The following is a 20943-nucleotide window of genomic DNA, read 5'->3' as shown; positions in this document are numbered from 1 at the left end:
TTTTAATATTATTTTTCTTGTACATAATGGGATGTTCTTCAAAAATGTATTATGATGGACCAATGAGAAAGTTTGAACACTTTTTTTGACATGCTGTGAACAGGGACACTATCACCTCAGCAATGGCAGCCCGCGGCATGCTGGAGGAGAAAAGGTATCAAATTGATATTGATATGGGCAGATGTTGCGGTATTGGTATTGGACATGAGAAAGTTGTATCGCAGAGCCATCGGTTTTAAACATCGTGGTTAGGGCCACACATCACATGCGGTCCAAAGGAGAATAAAGAGATTATAGCAGACCAGTTATTTAGCTGATTGGTGAATAATTGATTTCTCATTGGAGAACACTGTCAAAGGTAGTGTTGTTGTTGCCAGTTATTGTAAATCACAATAGTCTAGGTGAACTCTGATTTTATATATTGCCCTCTTGACTAAAGACTGTGGAATATTTAGAGCGAGACCTCGAATGGTAGCTGTGCCATAATCATTTTTGTTTTGCCTGGACACCGATGTGTTGTCTCTGTAGTTTAGACCATTATGCCAGGCAGTCATATTCAGGTCTGGAGTTTCCTAAGTCATTGGAAAAACAGGCAACATGGTGACTGGAAATGATGAGTAGAGAAAGTGTGTCTTGAATGGCGTCAGTGTTGTGCTTTGACACTTCACCACTACGACTCATCACCTGTAATGTTAAAATTGTATAAATGGAAAAAAAAAACTTTTGTTGAATGTCAGAGAGAAAAAATATTACAATAAAAGGGTGAAAAACTAAATGTGTATTAAATTATGTACAAAAATGATTTAGAAAATTTAAATTCAATTTACTATTGTGTTTGTATGGTATTTACCATTGTGTTGGCAGAGGGATGTTAAAACAATTCAGCTGTAATAAAGTAATTTTAGTATAACACAACTGTGTGTCTTCTTTTAGTCCTTTTGTTACTTTCCTTTGTCATTCTATGACATCTTTGACTTTCTATTTTAGCATGAGGGGGGGCGTGTGAATATTAAACGTAAATAACCAAAAGAAAGTAGGAGTAAAACTGATAATATGAGGTTAAGCAAGTAAAATCACTATTCATAGCAGACTGGTTACTTTATTTTCATCAGAAAAATCTATGTTGCCGTTTAAAAGAAACATATATTTTCATTCCACATATATATTTGCATTCCAGTTCCATTACTTAAGTTAATATAATGCATTCCCCACCATTCTTATTAGCTCCTGCTCTATCTTCTCTTTAAATTAGGGTTAGACTTTTCCTTTTTTTTAATGACATTAATCTATGTAACTAATCTTTAAATACTTACATCATGTTGACAAATTTGAAAGAAAATAAATCAGACATAGTTATTCTAATATTATTTCGGGATAACATATATAGTTGTGGAACACTACTTCTGCTTTTTTCGTAGTTTTTTGTTTGATTTTTGTTTTTTAAACTTAATTTTTTGGACACCTTGATCATGTTCTTGAACATTTTAATATATTTAAGAGAGGCAGCGAAGAAGAGGAAACGGAAGAGGAAGAGGAAGAAGCTATACCTACAAGAACTATTTCCGGGTCAGTTCTTGTTGCGCTTACAGCAGAAGACAGCGTAAAAATGATTTCCACGTAAAAAGTAATATTAATAGCTTTAAGAAATTTGGTTAGGCAAGGGTTATTTATTCAGTCTTTAATACGTGTTTCGATTAAAGAGCTTTACTTCGGCTTTCAAGAAGTTTATCCTGAAAATGGCTCCAACGATTCAGACACAAGCGCAGAGAGAAGACACACATAGGTAAGTGAAGGCGTCAATAGTACGGCTAAATAATATTTCAATTCCTTGTGAATTTATCCTTGGAGCGTTGTGATTTTGTAGTTAAAAAAAATCTGCGTTTAATAATTATTCCGGTTCTTAGTTAAGCGCACCCTGTTGGTTTAGTAGCTAAGATTAGCCTAAATGCTAACGGCAACTTCAATAACTGCAGAACCAAAGTGCTTGTTGTTTTTAAAGACAAAATAAAGAAAACAGAGCTTTTCAATGAGCTTTGTTCATATAAAATAGTAATTGTCAAGTCAATGTTATCTGTATAGCATAACTTCACAAAACACATTTTTGGCTTTGAAGTTATTACGTGAAAATGCCCCAAAACCCTGAAACACAGTCTATGGATGTAAATAAATGTCAGTGTTTGTTTGGGTAGGCTTTATTGTTTTGTTTTTGTTTGAATCTATCATTGTAAGCTGTTTGGACAATGGAAGTTCCGTATGCTGTAAAACATGATGTATTTTAATAAAGTAATCACATTAACAAAACTTTCTGTTTCAGTCGACAATCATCTCATCGGACTGTCCCAGAGAGGTGGGTAAAATTACTTGTGTGTTCACTAATTCTTTCAATGAAATGTCATGTCAGTGAAATAATTAATTTATTTGTGAAAGTCCAATATAACCCCTAACGCTAACACTGATGTGGTCCTTTTACAGGTCGGGTGTGGTGTGTCGAGTAAAATACTGCAACAGCCTGCCTGATATCCCTTTTGATCCAAAATTCATCACGTACCCATTTGATCAGCACAGGTAAATACATTCTGACATGTCTCTGCACCAAGCAGGAAATGACCTCATGTTCTTGTTTCTGTAGAACTTGTCGTGTGCTGCCTTTTTATATATATATATTTTATTTTATGCTTTGTATTGTCATTGTACCACGGGGATACAACGAAACTGAGCCTCTGCTTTTAACCCATCACCAAGGAGAGCAGTGGGCACCTTTTTTTTTTTTTTTAAGCGCCCAGGTTGCAGTGTGTGCATGTAGAAAAATAACAGTGTTGGGTTTTTCTTTTGCTCATACCCAAAGAGCTAATCTAAGGTTGAGGTTTGCGTACAGAGCCCTTTGCTAAATCATGCTATAAATACTGTGCATTAACACAGATTTAAAATGAATGAACCTTTATATGTATGAATCCCAAAACTTGCCAACATAAGACCAACACAGCATATTGAGGATACTAATGGAAGTAAAACATAGATCAATTGCTCTTCAAGCTCCATAAATCTGGCTAAAAGCTTTAACATGACGCACACCACTTGGTGCTTTAGGGAAAAGTATCCAAAAGTTTTTTTTGTTGTTTTTTTTTTTTGGTGAAGGTTTGTTCAGTACAAGGCCACTTCTTTGGAGAAACAGCACAAGCATGATCTCCTGACTGAGCCTGACCTCGGAGTCACAATTGACCTCATCAACCCTGATACATACCGCATTGACCCGACCAGTAAGAAAACATCATTTGTGTTGTTCACATGATACGTCCAAATCAAACGTTTATGTGTCAATTCAACCAATCTGTTCAAATTATCAGTATTGTTGGATCCTGCTGATGAGAAACTACTGGAAGAGGACATCCAGGCTCCATCAAGCTCAAAGAGGTAAGAGGTTTTTTCATTTGTCACATTACGTTAGGTCCATCAAATTAGTTTTGTTCCAGTGTAATATGCAATTGTCGAAGATGCGATTTGATATTTTTCCCTCTCTCAGGTCACAGCAGCACGCTAAAGTCGTTCCCTGGATGAGGAAGACAGAATATATTTCTACAGAGTTCAATAGATACGGTGTCTCCAACGAGAAAGTGGAAGTGAAGTACGTTTTCACTTTTAAATCATTTTGGTTGAATGCTGCTTGCTAACAGATGCTGTATAACTGACTGGCATGAATGTGTTTCCTGCGTAGGATCGGCGTGTCCGTCAAACAGCAGTTTACGGAGGAGGAGATCTACAAAGACAGAGACAGTCAGATTTCTGCTATTGAGAAGACATTTGATGATGCACAGAAACTGGTAATGTATAACCATAGCAGGTTTGGAAACCATATGAGATTATGAAGCTAGAAAACATAAGGTCCATTATATGCTAGTGAAATATGCATATATTTTTCAACTAAAATCTGAATACCTTTAGACAAGTCATTGAAATTGAACTGCTTGATTTAAACATTGTCTTTCTCCTCAGATTGCTCAGCACTACAGTAAACCCAGGGTCACTCCGGTTGAGGTACTTCCTGTGTTCCCTGACTTCAAGGTGGGGTCATCACTAAAACCACTCATTTTGTTTTTTTACACACTGATAATTAACAATGTAGAAAAGAGAGATGTGCAGTGTTAATTCCTCTTTAAAGGTGGTTTCACTGAAGTTTGTATTTTCAATAAAATACCATTGTATTGTATGTGTATGGTTCTTCTACAAGAATCATATACAAATTAATTCTGGGAAGGGGTGAGGGCCTGGGACTGCAACTAAATAGTTTTGCTCATTCACTTGAGTAATAAATGTCACAAATCAGGTCCAACTTCTTCCTGTTTTGAATCGCATTCATTAAACAATTGAAACCCCCCAATGTGTCTTAGATGTAGTTTTAACCTCTTCCTTTTTTTCTCCCCTCAGATGTGGATCAACCCATGTGCTCAGGTCATCTTTGACTCAGACCCTGCCCCTAAAGACATCTCAGCACCAGCAGGAGTTGACATGATGTCACAGGCTATGATCAGGTGCTGTTGTCCAGTGATTGGACTTTTGTACTTTGTGCTTTATTTTCCTGCTCATTTATTAAGTCATTGTTGTCTCTGTTCCACAGAGGTATGATGGACGAAGAAGGAAATCAATTTGTCGCCTATTTTCTGCCTCATGAAGAAACTCTTCGTAAACGGAAAAGAGACGTTGAGGAAAGCATGGATTATATGCCTGATGACTTGTACGTAAATTTTTTTTTTCATTTTTAAAGTTTAGTCATATTTTAAATTAATACAGTATATAATTTAATTTTGTTTTTGTTTTGTTTTTTGCTTAAGGTACGATTACAAGATTGCCAGAGAGTACAACTGGAATGTGAAGAACAAAGCCAGCAAAGGCTACGAAGAAAACTACTTTTTCATCTTCAGAGATGGAGATGGTGTTTACTACAACGAGCTGGAGACAAGGTCAGTTGTCTGAAATAGATGATGTCCAATTCACTTTTTTTTTTGTAACTGTAAATTGCCAAGTAACTGCAGTAATTCAAAAGGTCTGATCTGTTGAAGAAGTGTCATGAAGAGTATTTTTTCATTAATTCTCTGCTAATTTTCTTTTTTTCTTTCTGCAGAGTTCGTCTGAGCAAAAGAAGGGCTAAGGCTGGAAGTCAGTCCACCACTAATGCTGTGCTGGTTTGTAAGCACAGAGACATGAACGAGAAAGAGCTGGAGGCTCAGGTGAGTCGAGCTTCTATTTAAGATCTTTGGCAACATGGGTCACCATTTGACACTGAAGAAATATCTCTGTCCACCTATAACACCTGGATCTATGCTCATTTTATTCTCATGATTTCCTTCACGTCATTAATGATGTTGTTCGACTTTTCATTGTGATGATCAGGAGGCCCGTAAAGCTCAGCTGGAGAACCATGAGCCTGAGGATGAAGAAGAAGACATGGACAAAGATATGCAAGACTCTGGTCAGTTGTCCTTTCTCTATACAGTGTTTTTCACTTTGGTTTCAGTGGCATTAAACATCCCTTGGTAATAGTTTTAAACTCAGTAAAAATAAATGACTGAGACGACAGAAAAGCCTGTCTTGTCTTTTATCACTAACACCAAAAGCTACATTTACAACATCCCTGATTTTTTTTTTATGTCACTGTTTAAATGACGGTTGTTTTCTCCAGGTGATGAGAAGGATAAGGGAAGCGGCAGTGAGGAGGAGAACTCGGCCAGTGACTCAGAAAGAGAGGACCAGGAGCACAGAGAGGATGATGAGGACGAAGACAATGATGACATCGAGAACAAAAATAAGAGACAAAGAAATGCCAGTGGCAGCGGAAGTGAAAGTGGTGAGGAAAGAACGCGAGAGATGCGAGACGAGGAGGAGATCTTCGGCAGTGACGACGACAGTGACAACGAGCCGCCGAAAAACTCAGAAGCCAGAAGTAGCGGAGATGAAGGCAGCGGCAGTGAGGACGAAGGAGAGAACAGGGGCGGCAGCAGGGGCGGCAGCAGGGGCGGCAGCAGGAGTGGCAGTGCGTCGCCCGCTCACAGTGACCGTAGCAGTGAGCATTCAGAGAGCCGAGGTCAGAGCAGGAGCAGGAGTGGGAGTGAAAGAGGCTCAGACTCCAGTGACGCCAGTGACAGTGAATAAGGTCTGTGGTCGTTATGACAGTGTTTCTTACCTGTACATTTTTAACTTTCAAACAGTGGAAGCCACAAGTGTGTGGCTTACACTGTAGATAGTTTTGTAGATTTAGCTCATCAGTGTTTCAGCTTGGAAGAGGTTTTATATCAGGTTAAAAAATGTCAACCCACCCTAAACCTTGACTTTTGCCCATCAGTAAAAACTGTTTCCACCAGACTCAAAGAATGGTTTGGTATCATGAATCTTTGTTGCCACCATGGTGTAAGGGCAGTGAAGAGATGGGAAATAAGACATGTAGAGGTGAATGTCTCCCTCTAATGGCATGTCCTCCAATATGCACACCCAGTAAACCATTACCTGGACTTTTTTGTAATATGTAATAAATTACTGTATTATTTTCCTGTTAGCATGAAAGCTCAACAGACAGTTGACTGTCAGAGAATTGGCAATGCATTTTAAAAGCAGCATATTTAGGGATTTGAAATATCTTAAAATTCAAATGTTGCATTTTCAGAAAATAATTATAGCTCCACAACTAGGTCCATTCCAATGTCACAAATAAACAATAAAATCATGAACTTCACTTTTGTTCTTAGTGTTATTTCATGTTTTTATGTTACAATCAAAGATGTGAAAAACTAGAGTTTCTTAAAACACTGACAACAAATTACAGGCAAATTACAGGCAAACACACAGTGTAGCACCAGTGAAACAACAACTAAACAAAAACAATTTACAAAATTTCTCAGTTTGTTTTTGAAACAATAGCTGAGGCCAGTGTAAAGTCACTGTTAACTGTTAAAATGAGAGGATCTGTTATTAGATATCAACAAAATTATATTCTGTCAACTAGAAAAAACAGAAAAGGCAACATATTGTCCATAACACAAGCTCAATTAAATAAATCTTCATAATTTAGCCCAATTTAAACAACCCCACTCTGTCAGAGGGTTTATAGATGTATCACATTTTGTGAAAGTGATTTATTACAGAACATGGCCCTCGGTGATGGCTAGCCGATGTTTCCTTCCAACACCATTTACTAGGAATGTCCGAGATATAACCAACATTGACGGAGCATGCCCGCACAGATTTTCTCTTACAGGGCCCACCAGATCTTTGTTGTCTTGCCTGTGCACTTTCAGTTTTGCTAAGAACCTACAAATACAGAGAAAATCATATTTAAAAACTCTCTCCGACATTCTAATTCTGATCTATTGAAAAGCACTGACCTTATCATTTAATGTCTCCATTTCTATCACTATGATATCAAAGTCCTCTTTTGAATCTGCAGCCTCAAAAGCTTCTCCCATGGGACAGGTATTCATGGATGCTGGTGAACATCAAAAAGTAGAGCTTGTGAGAGTCTGGATCCAAATAAGTTCAGCACCACATGATCATCAGGCAAATGAAGGAAGTGAAGGTTATATTATGAGAAACCCGAATAAGATTTTTTTCATTTTTATTCTACAATTTTTTTCTACTGATCTTATAATGCAAGAGAATTTCCTAGCTTGGGCAAAAAAAAAAATTTGTCTTTCTCTCAATGACCCTGATGATTGATTCCTACAATTACATTTCAATTGTATTTGCTGTTTATTTTTTTCCCATATCTATTTTTTTTTTTTTTGGTTTTCTTTTGAATACTGTATTAACGTTATAAAAACACTTTAAATACTTCGTCCAATCATTCAGAAGCCTAGCTTCCATGTCTGCCTTCCCCCAATGACTTCCTAGTCTTTGCGGAAGTGACGTTTATTGCGTCACCCATCCATTCGGAGTCCTACAGTGAAAAGAAAAATATCCAAATGATGCCTCACGGAAGAACTGTATGGAATGAGAAAAAAAGTTGTACCAGCTAATCTGTAATAAACCACTGATTCTAATTGAACCAGCCACATAAGTGTTTCGGGACACTTAGTGAATTAAATGTAACTAGAACCGTATATATGCGACCATATTACCTTTTTTAAAGGAGGGCTTACTCTGCTGTCCTGCAATAATTGCCAATTAACAATGGTAATAAGTGGGGAAAAATACGGCAAAAGATGTATTAACATAAATGTTATATACACATAACACTGGAATAATTGTATTTTTCTTTAATCAGATAGACCGGCCCCAAACGTCTCCTTGAATACTGACATCCGTGGGTTGTTCTAGATTTCCTCCATCAGGGGGCAGGGCAACAAGTGAAGGAAAAAGAAAATTCCCAAGAAAAAAGTCATACAGACTCGACCACCGCATCTACTGTGTGGTTTCTTGTTGAATAGTGACCAAGCACATCTGGTTTGATTCGCTTTTACAGTTTTTCTTTTGTTCTAACGAACGAGACATTACTGTTACCCGTGATTCACGCGTAGACATGGACGTTCTTGTGTAACAGTAAGAATCATCCGTGAGAAGACGACGAAGATCTGAGACAGACAGAAAAAACAGTTCCCGTCTGTGTTTCAGTCAGGTAACAACAGCACGTGTTCATTTGTTATTTTGTTTGTTTGTGTGTTTGTGGTGTTCTGGTTCTTTTTGTCCTTTTTCCCTCGGTTAACGGTGACCTGTTAGGACCCGTAGTTGTCATGGAGACCAAAACCTGGCCCCAACATTACATACTTTTATCTACTGTATGTCGGATTTTTGTCTGGTTTAAAACTAAAACATTACGTTTAGGTTCGTTATGACTTAGTTCGCTAATACTGCCGAAGATTTGGGGTGGATTAAGGTAAGACTGTCCAAATCAGTGGAAGGCAATGCTAAGTCCTCACGACGTGAGGCATTTAAAGAAAGAAGGGTAGGATTTGACGACATTTAAATGTGAGGTAGTTAGGAAAAAATGCAGTTCAGTCGTTAAAGGACATTTTAACATCGTGTGGTTGTTTTGCTAGCCTCGTGTTAACATTTATAGAGGACATTATAACTCGAGGACATGTTGGTCATGTAAAAATCCTCTCAAGACCACGATGACACTGTAATACATGAAGAAAAGCATGGTTTAAAGACAATTCAGACGGATTTTTTAAAATTAATATATATTTTTAGAATGTCTGTTTGTGAGAATGTTTTTAGGTGAGTGATAATATTATATAAGTTTGAACAAAGTCAATTTGTTCCTTTTTATATTGGGAACCATGGTGATGGCAAAGTGTTGAGGACATTGTAATGTCATCTTAAAGGATGATTGGACAGCATGAGAAGATTGTATTCAAAAAGTTGATTGGACAGCATGAGAAGATTGTATTTAAACATATTGAGAGGACATTTAATGTTGAGTCATCTGCATATGCTTTATTTGTAAGAACCATTTTTTCAGTTCATGAGGCGGTAAGTATTTAAATATGTTTTCCTGATTCAACAGCATGGCATTTAATATCCGCTCTCCTCTGTTATGTGCAGTGGGAAGCATCATGTCTGTGCGAGTTTCATCTATGAGTGTTTTTCCACCTGTTCGAAGAGACCGCATCATCGGTCAGCTTCCTCAGGTAAATTTCACTGACCTTGGACTGTAATTGTCACATCCACAGACAGTAGAGACAAACCATAAACGTGTCTGTTTTCTCCTGCAGTGTTTCAGGAAAGATGCCGCTCTCCACACAAAAGAAGAATTCAACAACAAGGTGAAGACGGCCTGCCAGGAGCAGCGCACTGGAACAGTGGGGTTAGTGCTGATAAAGTTATACACAAGTAAATCATTTGTTTTGGATATAAAAATAGATTTGAATGAAATACAAGGAGTATTTAAGCCAAGGAACAGAGGTTAGGACCTCACTGAAATGATAGAGACCGTGTGGTGGGTTAGCGACACTGAGAATTCATTAAAAAATAACACTCACTACTGATAAAGCAGTGAATCAACAGGAACAATGTCATATGATTAAGAAGATATAAATTATTGTTTTTTTAATGGACATACTTTAAGTTGCAGTTGTATAAGTTGTTGTTTATTGATTTTTGTCAGATTAAAAATCTCCAAAGTCATTGTTGTGGGCGACCTGGCTGTTGGAAAAACCTGCCTGATAAACAGGTAAGTTGTAACACTTTAAAGTAGCAGACTGACATGAATCATGAGTTCAAAAACTTGATCAACAGACACAAAATACTCCTTGGTAGAAGTATATGTCTTTGTCCTTTTTACTATTATAATTTTAAAATGCATTAAGGTTTAATAAGCCATTTATTCTGACAATTGTCATACAATAATATCATTTTGATAATTGTGTTTTAAACTTGTACCTTCAAAAAAAAACCTTCATTTGACCACTCAAATTTCAATAATTCATCAAGTTTTTTCCCTGTAAAACAGAAGTAGACTTTGTAGAGCGATATAATGTTTGTTTCTCGTTGTACCTTTATTTGTTCTGAAATCATTTACTTTGTCTCAGATTTTGCAAAGATGCGTTCGATAAGAACTACAAGGCAACAATCGGCGTGGACTTTGAGATGGAGCGGTTCGAGGTGTTGGGGGTTCCTTTTAGCCTGCAGCTGTGAGTCTGCTTTGATATTTATCACTTCACATTAAACACATCAGCAGAATGTGGAGCTCGGAACAAATGCATATTCATATATATATATAAATGATACATAATACATATTCACTAATATCTCTAATTAAAACACAACATTTTATGCGGGTTAACCGAACTAAATGTGGGTTTGTGTGCTTTGGTTTAACCCAAAAGAACTCCCACTCTCAGTGAGCAGTCACTTTTTCCATTACAGATGGGACACTGCTGGCCAGGAGAGGTTCAAGTGTATTGCCTCCACGTATTACAGAGGAGCTCAGAGTAAGACATTTGTGTGTTTAACTGCAGCAAAGCAAAAAGAAATGTACCAGACCCCGTCCTCGTTCCATTTGACTGAAGATTTATTTCTGTTCATCTAGTTGTGATCATTGCCTTTGATTTGACCAACGTTGCTTCTTTGGGTCATGTGAGGTAAGTCACATTATTATTGCACTGACCTTTTGCCTCTTATCTTACATTTTCACTAACGTGGTAATTCTTTGTCCAGGCAGTGGCTGGAAGACGCCTTAAAAGAGAACGACCCCACTGCGGTCCAGCTGTTTCTCGTCGGAACCAAGAAAGACCTGAGTGTACGTCTTTGACCCTTCACTCTCTTTGACACAGTAAAGCAGTGGTTTACAACCTTTTTTGGCTTTTGACGCCACAGGTTTCTGGCGACTACAGAGACATAGTGTTAGTTCTGTCTGTTATACTGTGTTTAAAATGAAGAGTAGCACAGGAACTCAAGTAGTGCAGTCACCTGATTGCAGTCGTCAGTGCATTTCATTTGAACGTGATTCATATTCTTTCAAAGTGAAAGAATATTTTTTTATTTTATAATTTCAAAAAGAATAACAATTATTTGAAAAATGTTTTTTATCAGTAACCTTTGTTTAATCAATTTGTCGACATTTCAGTCGACCCCATTTAAATTCCAGGCAACCCCATATGGTGTTGCGACCCCAAGTTTGAAAAACACTGCAGTAACGAGTCAGACTCTTTAGTTAAATGTGAACAGTGTGGGTTGTTGCCGGGTTTTCTAAGCTATTGTTTCCCAGTGTCAGACCTTAAAAATGTGGTTACTCATCAAACCCTCCATCTGACTGTGTCTTTCTTAAAGTTTTTTTTTTTTTAATTTCCAATTCATCATGTTGTAATTTTCCAACATGAATTATGTTCCGTTAAACTCATCTGTCACAGCCATAACTCACAACTCAGGGATCTAATCTATTTTAGTGTAAAGTTAACCCTGCCCATACACATTGCAGAAAAGTGTTTTAGAGACGTTGTTTGGTGAAACCCCGGGGCGGGGACCATTAAAATTCTTGGTGTTAGAACTTAGCTTGAATCATCCTTCCATAGTGTGGCTCATAATAAAGCTTCACGTTTATTCAGTTGACATCTATGCGACCCAGAGGTTTTTAACCAGGCGTTTTTGCTGATGATGCGACTTCACAGAGAACATAGTTTTAGTAACGAACATCAACACAAAACTAAGTTAAAATAATAAAAAAAACTGTTGATGTGGTCAACTTTAAAATGTCACTTCATGTCTGAATTGATTATTTAATTCAGACATGAAGTGTGTTTCCATAGTGTAGTGGTTGTCAAGCCTGCCTTGCAAGCGGAGCAGAGAGTCCTGGGTTCGATTCCAGAAGGAACCACATGTCCCTTATGGCGCCTCCCATGGCAGCCTGTGTCAGCAAAGACTCACACTATAGGTTTCCCCATTGGGGGATGAATAAGGGACCTAATTACTTTTGGTGCAGTGGTGTCCTGGTGGTTAAGGAAGTGGACTTATGTCCCGGAGGTTGCAGGTTTGAATCCACCAGCCACCACTGAGGTGTACTGAGCATGGCATGTGTTCACAGCCCAAATACTTCATATAATATAATAGTATAATACTAAAAAAAAAGAACTACAGTTGTGCTAACTTTTCTTTGTCTCTGACTCTTTGACAGTCTCCTGCCCAGTATTCCCAGATTGAACGAGATGCCCTGAGACTGGCTCAGGAGATCAGTGCTGAGTTCTGGGCTATGTCGTCACTGACAGGTAAGAGTGTTGATTAGAACCATTGACCTGCAGAAGAAAAGGAAACATACAGAGGTCGAAGGTACAGAGCAGCCTGGATGTAGTGTCACTGATGATGACTGAGGAGATTCAGTCACAGATGTGATGTTGGAGGACTATTTGTAAAGAAGTCCTACCTACATCAGCTTCAGCTTCAGTTACTCAGACTAAAGTCAGGTTCACCCTAAGGTCTCTGAATTGTGTAATTGTTTGGACTGAGACCTTAAACACTGGAGATTACATTTGGTTTTAATTTGAATATTTTCCTACTCGACCCTGGACTGACCTTGCAGTGTGACATGTCGAAAAGGATCAGTTCATTTTGCTCTTTGCTAGGTTTTATCACAGGTCAAATGTGTTTGTAAAGCTGTAAATTAAACTAATGCTCTTTACATTTCCACCATTCCCTAAGTTCTCCTCATTCTATTTGTGAAGGTGAAAACGTGAAAGAATTTTTCTTCAGAGTTGCTGCACTGGCGTTCGAGGCCAATGTCCTCGCAGAGCTGGAGAAAAGTGGATCTAGACAGATCGGAGAAGTTGTTAGTGAGTAATCAGACGTCGGTCTCTGTGTAAAACACGAAGACACAGAGTTGGTGACAGGTCTAAGCCCATTTCTGCTCTTGCTCTAGGAATAAACAGCACGTCCAATAGTCTGTATGCTACGTCCAAGAAGAAAGAGCTGAACTGCTGTCGGTGAAGCCACAAATACAGAGAAGAACTGTACAGTGTGGACTGAAAGCAAGGCTTTACTGTTCTCAGGCTGAGTGGAGACATTTCTGTGGTCAAAGCAGAATGAGGAGGAGGAGCAGGAGAAGGAGAAGGAAGGCTGGAGGTTTATTTCCTGATATGCATGACTATAGTTTTTCCTGCCGTTGCTTTGAGCTGGACCTCAGAAGGAAAGACATTTTAATGGACCTTAAAGTTGACCTTAAATTCGATCATATAGTGAGTGACACCAAAGGACAGATTTTCAATATGAAATTATTGGCCACTTTATTAGAAACATGTTCAACTGTTTGTTTATGTTTAAATTTTACATACAAACAGTATGTAAGTATATTAGTCGTATTTAGCGGACATCATAACAGGGTCACATGTTCCTCTGACATGCGGCACATCCACCTTGACTAGTACGAGTCTGACAAAGAACTGCTGGCTGTGGAATCATAGCAGTTTTATTTGTTAATCTTCCACTAATTTGTAAGAGAAGAATGTACGCAGTATTTCTTAAATTGCTCTATGTTTATAATGAGTTGCTTACTCAACGTTGAGCCTGTATTATTTTTAGCAGTAATTACTTAATTGGTGTTTGATTTACTTATTGTTTAGTGTAGTTTTTAAAGGGAAAAACAAAACAACAGTGTTTAGCGCTCATGCTCTATTAAAAAGAAATACTGACGCAAGTTAAGTCCAAAAATGCAATTTTTACCTTTCTTAATCATTTTTTGTGTGTTTGTTTATATTTTTGACTATTTTGTGAATGCATTGTAGTTTTTGTAATTAGCAGTAATTTGCTTGAAATGAGGAAACAAGTTATGTGTGTGTCTGCACAGACAATAAGAGGTCTATGGAATAATAAAGTGTCTGATGGATGCCTTGACTGACAAATACACGCATCATCCACATCATCACAATACCATGTGAATTATTACCAAATGGATTCAACATTTTCTTATTGGTTAACACAGTCAAATCCTGAGAGAAATCACTGCCAAGAACAGTCGTCACGTCAAGTTTGTTAGACGTTTAATTGCACTTACCAGAGTTTGCCTTTTAGCTGTGCAGCATTATGTAAGTAAAAAAAAACTGGATTAAAAAAAGTTATTTTACATAAACCCTATTGCAAATACAACATACTGGCAGAACCTAAAATGTAAAAATCAACTTCAACTCTTGAAGCTTTTGAAAGATTCCAGAAATTTCCGATCAATCTGGCACTGCAGCTCCTCAGGGACGCAGTGAGAGAATTTGTAGTTGTCTTTGATCCATTTACCTCCTGGAGTGTTTTCAATGGCCACAGCTGCTACACCTGCACACAGAAATGCATCAGGTTTATTTATGGTTTTTTTTATTTTTTTTTACTAATTATCAACAATGACAAAGTGACATCAGGGGACTGACCTACAACAGTTGCTCCCAGTTTCTCCACTAGTTGGATGGCAGCCTTCATTGTGCCTCCTGTCTCTATCCACTGATCCACTAACAACACCCTGACGCCTGCACCACAGAAACAAACATCAGCTACACACTTACTGTAAGTCACTGTTGGCTACAGTATTGTCATTGGTCACAGGGCTGTTTAAAGCTTGTTATAGTAAGACTTCTCCAACATGTCATGTTTCATGTTAAGAATTCTAGGACCAATATATATAGTTTGTTTTTCCTCCTTGACTGACTAAAGATATATTACTGATATATTACAGTACTGACCTGGTTTAAGGACATCCAATCTGACTTCCATCAACTTATCCCTACTTGTATAGTCAGAATATTTCTCGTTCTTAGTAGCAACACACAGATGTCCTGCTTTACGAATGGCCAGGAAACCTTTTCCGAGAGTTGTGGCCACTGATGCCCCTGGAAATGACAGACAAAAACGTATTAACATATAGTTTTAAACATGGGTATCAGGTAGCTTTTCAAAGGTTTCCTCAAGTTAAAAAAATAATGTAAATATCCTTGACTTTTTGATCAAACCGTTACTCCAGCCCAGAGGTTCCCACACGTTTTTGGCCGTGCAAAAAAACAAAAACACAACAAGCTTTCTTATTAATGTGTCTTAGTTTATTATGCTCAAATGACCAGAGCACATATATGTGTGTATATATGTATGCATTTATTTATTTAAAATGACAGCTCTTGATTTCAAAGTTTACAAAGTAAATGTTTATTTACACGTCTTTACTGTGTGGAGAACTCCCACTTAAAAAACGTTCCAAACCGCCATCACATTTTCAATCTCGAGCACCCTCTAGTGGCAGCTCTACCACACTCGCACCACGCCTTGGGAATACCTGCTCTGGCCCACAGTACCACACTCGCACCATGGAATGGGCCTTGGGAATACCTGCTCTGGCCCACAAAAGCAATTTTAAAAAGTAAGTCTTGCTAACAGTTATTAATTTAAAAAAAAAACTCCATCTTTTTATTTTTACACATTTTTGTTCTATTACTTTAACTTGTGTTTAATTTTGAAATGATTCTTGTTACCCTTTTCTAGGTAACAAGAATCCAGAAATGTAGGTGTGTTCATAAACGGTGAGCACCTCATGTGAACAAGTCCTCGACTGGTTTAGTACAGAGAGGGGAAAAAAAGAAAGGTTGGTGGAACTCGACGTCGTCCAGCATGCACATAATCATGATCAAAAAACAACAATCGTCTACAAAAGACTGCACTGCAAGTAACAAGGGCAACAACCTGAAAGCAACAACCTCCTAATATAGCAAATGAAGTCCAGAGAAATAACAGAAGTCAGCACCTAACTGTTAAACTGTCTCTTCACGTCTGCCTTCCCTCACATACACACAAACCAGCTGACTAACTTGTGCAGCTGAGTGGGGTCAGATTTCCTGCACTGTCTCTTAAAATAAAGTTTGTGAGACTCACTGTAACTGGCTTTACTCTATCATTGGTTTATCTTTTGATGTAATTCATATTTTCTTACCCAGGATAAATCCCATGGCATCTATGCCAGCTACAAGGTCGATGTCATTGCCCTGGAATGGACTGAGAAGGTCTGACACACAGTCTGTGAGGGCCTGCAGTGTTTAACCACAGGACAAAATGAGAACATGATTATGATAATTATAATTATATTGTTTTTACTCACCATACCTGGGAGTTGCAGTAAAGCCTGGAAGGATCCAGCCATGCAAAGGCTGGCCCCTTCGTGTTGGGGGCCATCAGAGACAGGTACCAGCCTTTAGGCCGTTTTACAGGGACAGCCAACAGGTCCATCCACATAGGTCTGTGTCCCAGGGTGAAAGTAGTGGACGGAGACTGAGAGACTCTCAGATTTCAGAGGGAAGGGAGTCATGAGTGGGAAGGGGCTGGGAGTTAAAGCTGTAACAGTTGGCAATTGCATGCTATGAAGTCATTTACACTTCATATATTTACAGAGATTTATATCAGAGAGAAAGTACAGTTGAATTTCCTTACTATAATATTAGAGATTACTCAGCCATGTACCTAAACTGTACCGCATTGTTTTACTGTCCTTGCTGCTTAATTTAACTCTTTAATAGTAACTGTCGATGTCAATGTAATTGTCGATGGCGGACAAGATGGCGCCGGTGTGTGTGGCCTGTCGTCTGTCACTGGCTGTGTTGTGTGTATTTGTGCTGTTCTTTTCGATTGTTGCTGTTAATGTCGACCCACTGTGCTGCTGAATCTTCGATCCCCTGACGAAGATCTGTTAAAGTTCGTTCATGGTGGACGCAGAACTTTGCCCCCGCACCTGGTGAGCATCTTTAACCACCTCTACACCAACCGGGTTCCACTTATTCGGCGTTGTCGACGCCGGTTAAGACGCAGCCCAATGGTTGCAGCAACTTTTAATTCTGACGCCGGTTAAGACGCAACGGTCGCCGAACTTTTGCCCAATGGTTGCAGCAACTTTTAATTCCCCGCGGATATCAGGCCGAGGAGGAGGATTGGCTACTGTTTTCAATAGTCATTTTAAAGGTAAGCAGCTTTCATTATAGTCGTTTACCAGCTTTTTGTTTATTTGAGCTGTTTTGCTCTCACACAGTGCTGTGTGCAGTCATCTTTCGGCCGCCTAAATACGACAAAGACTTTGTCAATGTTTTTGCTGATTTCTTGGCTGAGGTTATACCTAAATATGTGACCGTGTTCTTATCGTTGGGGTGTTTAATAGCCACGTATGTTGTCCTGATAAGCCAGTAGCTAATTTCTTAATCTTGTTGACTCTGGATCTTGTCTTATCATATGCAGCCAGTTCTTGACTTGGACATTTGTGATGCAGTGTTTTCGGATCATGTCCCTGTGTTATTGGAGGTTGTTCTTGGCTGAACTACAGTTAAATCTGGCGCTGCTGCTCGACGTATCATTAACCCTTCCACTGCTGTTCATGGACTGTAGTAGGACATCCATTTTTGATCCGTTTCAAAAATGATAACTACAAGGTCCAGTTTGTAACGCTGTCAAATAGTGTTTTAATTCCCTACATCAGGACTACATCAGTACATAATGAAAAAGACGTAACTTCCACAGAGACCTGGCTTCACCACAGCATATTGATTTGGCAAACTGTTTATAAGGTACCTAAATAACTGGGCCTAAAATGAGCTTCTGTTTCTGCAGATGTAGATCCTTCTGTTTTTTAGTAACCTAATGTTAACCATGTAATTGTGTCTTTTACTTTGCTGACAGTTTTCCTACACTTAATGCTTAAAAAACTTAATATATTGTCGTGCCTATAGTATCGCAATATATTGCAATACAATGTATCATCCCCCAGGTATCGGATACATGTCTTATCACCTATATCATATTCTTGCCAATACTTGTTAGCCACAACTCCATGTGTTATGAAGTATAGCGTTCTACCTCTGTGATCATCGTCTGAGAACAGCACAAAATGTGACCATAGCGGTTGACATTAACCCATAAATCAAATGTTCCCATATCCTTGGTGTTTATTCACTATGTAGCTAATCTTATAATGTGGTGGCGCGACCTTTTGCTTGCAAGCTGTGACTTGCATTATGTGACTAATGCACCAGGACTTCACTTACTGTGTGCTCTATCCTTGTTTTCTTTGTAGTCACTGCATAAAAATGGGTGGTCATTTTTGAATTGGCAGTTAACTGCCAAGTTGTATTATGGCATGACCTATTACTGTTTGGATTTATTATTATTATTATTATTATTATTATTATTATTTTATTTTGGTTGAAATAGATGGGTAGAGAACAGATAGTCATTGAAGAAGTATGGGGTGTTAGGTTAGTAAGGAGAGTGCAGGAAGGATGATGCAGAGTGGAAAGTAGGAATGCACTGATACTGGTATCATGATAAGGACTGGCCCATCTTGCAGTACAATGGAATTATCTTTTAAAACGTTTTTCTTAATCTGTTGAGTCACTATTGAGTCACTGGTGCTGGCCACAAAAGACTGGTAGAAGATCTCCAGCATCTTTCTGCACACAATAAAAGGTCTTCATCTTCCTCAGAAACCTAATCTGGTTTCCACAATGCTGCCAGACTGGGATCCTTATTATGACTGTAAATAAACTGATAAGTGTAATTTTACAGAGGAATTGTACAACAGTTATCACATGGGAGACACACTGAGCTCAGCACTGTGTTGGCTTTGCTATCTCACACAGTTCAGTATGTCCTGAACCTGATGAACTCACAACAGAAATAATATAGGCCTGTATGTGGCGCTGTGTCCACCACGCTGTAATCAATCATAACAATCATTAACAATCATAACCTAATAATAATAATGATTTGAACTATATTGATTCCATATTTGAGAAATTCTTGTTATAAATAACAATTTAACATTAACAAGTCCATGTTTCTTTTTTGTTTTCATGCAAAGAAGTACATTTATTTTAATAATGTATTATGTATTCATATTTATTGAATTATAATTTTACAAAAAAATTCCTGAATCTGAAATGTTTGTGTATTTTTCTTATTATCAGAATTTTTCAGGCAGGCCGAATTGAACAGCCTAGCGGGCCGGTTTTGGCCCACAGGCCGTATGCTTGTCACCTCTGGCCCAAAGTATGGCCAAACATAACTATAACATTTTGAATAATTTTTATTGTCATTAAAACAAAACAAACTGTTTGGTCTCTCACACACAAACAGCATGAATTGAATTGTGTGTCTTTTCTATGAAAACTGAAGTATATTGTTACAGGAGATAGAAAGGCACATTCCCTCACCTGATGTCTCAGCAGGAGTCATTGATCTACATCATGTATATTACATTAAGTGTCACCTTTCTGGTTTTATTTTTCTGGGGAACAGCAGGCGAACCACCATGTCTCCACCCTGCTTCACCTCCAACAGAGACTTTGGTTTCATGAGAACGTCCCTCCCCTCTTCTCTTTCTCAGGATATGGTCGGATGATGCCTCTGGTGATTTTACATCATTTCTCTCCGCCTTCAAACAATCCGATTTCATTGCCATGAGGAGGACCTCCGCCCCCTGGAGCTCGGGGTAAGTCTTGCCATGTGACAAAGCCCTAGGCTGATTAGAAAGATAACCTGATGAAGGGCTGTTTTTTCCCCCCCTGAAAGTAACGGTAGAACTGCGGTCGGCGGTTGTTACAACCACAATGTGAATTATTATGAATTAACTGACACATATTTTTCTACACCCATCCATGCAAGTACACTCCTGGTTTCATAAAAATCCCTCTCAGTTTCAATATATGTCCAACAAATGAAGCTAAGTTCTGCTAAGCTTCTTCACCTGCAACATGTAGAACTTACACAGCTCTACACATCTCACAGTTTACTGCATGCCTTCACCGAGTTCAGTGTTTTGTGTCATACCAATTCTGGTTGAAAAGAACTGTGCCATTTACCATTGTATTAGCAATTCAGTGCCTCATTTGAACCATGTAAAATCTCCATAGTGGGCATGATCAGCTCATTCCCCGTTACCATGGAGAATGGGGCAGGTCATAAACATTCTTCTCCTCATCCTCCCCCTCATCCTTGTTTGTGTGAGTTCCCAGAGTAAATCTCCAGTTTCTAGGGTTTGTGCTGAGGGTTGGGGGGTTGAAAGGTTACTTGCGGCGATTCTTCTCTGCAGTGAGAAGTGAATAGATGCTGAAAATCCATGCACCAAACACACAAAATAACCCTCTCTTCTCAGTCTCCTCTCAATAAACATCTGCTGATATGTTACACCACTTGCTAACATATTGGGCTGCTCAAAAGAACCATCAAATAACCATTATGATTATCTGTCTGTCTGTCATACTATCTATCTATCGCTGTGTAATTGAGAAACGTGGTGACGTAAATCATCTCGACACTTTAATTATGTCCTGACCCCGCCTCCGTCATGTCACTTATTGCGTTAATGATCATGCCACTCTCAGTGGGCGGGGCCGTTGAAGATGCCGGCTAAAAGGCGAGTGCGTCTCTGTTTTAGGCGCCGTGCCGTTCACGGCGACGTAGCACCATGCTGTCCATGCTTTTTCTCTTCGTTTTTCTATCCTACCGGGACAGAAACCAGGTCAGATC

At 38.6% G+C, this 20943-nt stretch overlaps 4 protein-coding genes across 8 annotated transcripts in view; 3 read left to right on the top strand and 1 right to left on the bottom strand.

Annotated features, from left to right (window-relative positions):
• Positions 1 to 1516: 1516 nt before the first annotated feature.
• paf1 (PAF1 homolog, Paf1/RNA polymerase II complex component) lies at positions 1517 to 6716 on the top strand. Its single transcript, XM_008309387.3, has 14 exons — positions 1517 to 1783; positions 2315 to 2347; positions 2473 to 2565; positions 3136 to 3257; positions 3345 to 3411; positions 3521 to 3622; positions 3713 to 3818; positions 3991 to 4059; positions 4423 to 4526; positions 4613 to 4729; positions 4827 to 4955; positions 5117 to 5222; positions 5386 to 5464; positions 5675 to 6716. Exons 1-14 carry the CDS (start codon positions 1737 to 1739, stop codon positions 6142 to 6144), a joined length of 1644 nt encoding a protein of 547 aa, XP_008307609.1. The 5' UTR covers positions 1517 to 1736; the 3' UTR covers positions 6145 to 6716.
• A 1609-nt stretch (positions 6717 to 8325) lies between these two features.
• rab34a (RAB34, member RAS oncogene family a) lies at positions 8326 to 14296 on the top strand. Of its 2 annotated transcripts, none has more exons than XM_025055042.1 (11): positions 8326 to 8599; positions 9529 to 9614; positions 9699 to 9790; positions 10091 to 10156; positions 10515 to 10616; positions 10852 to 10916; positions 11015 to 11066; positions 11143 to 11224; positions 12596 to 12686; positions 13140 to 13247; positions 13334 to 14296. In XM_025055042.1, exons 2-11 carry the CDS (start codon positions 9540 to 9542, stop codon positions 13399 to 13401), a joined length of 801 nt encoding a protein of 266 aa, XP_024910810.1. In that variant the 5' UTR covers positions 8326 to 8599; positions 9529 to 9539; the 3' UTR covers positions 13402 to 14296. The 2 variants fall into 2 exon arrangements, with proteins under 2 accessions (XP_024910810.1, XP_016887690.1); XM_017032201.2 differs by lacking the exon at positions 8326 to 8599 and adding an exon at positions 8644 to 8857.
• A 119-nt stretch (positions 14297 to 14415) lies between these two features.
• On the bottom strand, positions 14416 to 16689 carry LOC103378248 (adenine phosphoribosyltransferase). Its single transcript, XM_008309390.3, has 5 exons — positions 16540 to 16689; positions 16370 to 16463; positions 15135 to 15281; positions 14826 to 14921; positions 14416 to 14733 (listed from the first exon to the last, which is right to left on the bottom strand). Exons 1-5 carry the CDS (start codon positions 16666 to 16668, stop codon positions 14591 to 14593), a joined length of 609 nt encoding a protein of 202 aa, XP_008307612.1. The 5' UTR covers positions 16669 to 16689; the 3' UTR covers positions 14416 to 14590.
• The window catches only part of proca1 (protein interacting with cyclin A1), a 7801-nt gene continuing 3408 nt past the window's right edge, over positions 16551 to 20943 (top strand). For 2 of the 4 annotated variants that reach the window (XM_025055038.1, XM_025055037.1), the window contains exons 1-2: positions 17035 to 17164; positions 19802 to 19906. In XM_025055038.1, the coding sequence (XP_024910806.1) occupies positions 17133 to 17164; positions 19802 to 19906 (137 nt within the window). In that variant the 5' untranslated portion in view covers positions 17035 to 17132. Of the gene's footprint in view, positions 16618 to 17034; positions 17165 to 17298; positions 17389 to 19801; positions 20936 to 20943 lie in introns of those variants that run through there. The other 2 variants (XM_025055039.1, XM_025055040.1) reach the window with 2 other exon arrangements.

This window comes from Cynoglossus semilaevis, chromosome 4, assembly GCF_000523025.1.
Source record: "Cynoglossus semilaevis isolate Cse_v1.0 chromosome 4, Cse_v1.0, whole genome shotgun sequence".
Classification (NCBI taxonomy): Eukaryota; Metazoa; Chordata; class Actinopteri; order Pleuronectiformes; family Cynoglossidae; genus Cynoglossus; species Cynoglossus semilaevis.
This window is presented reverse-complemented; position numbering and strand designations above follow the sequence as displayed.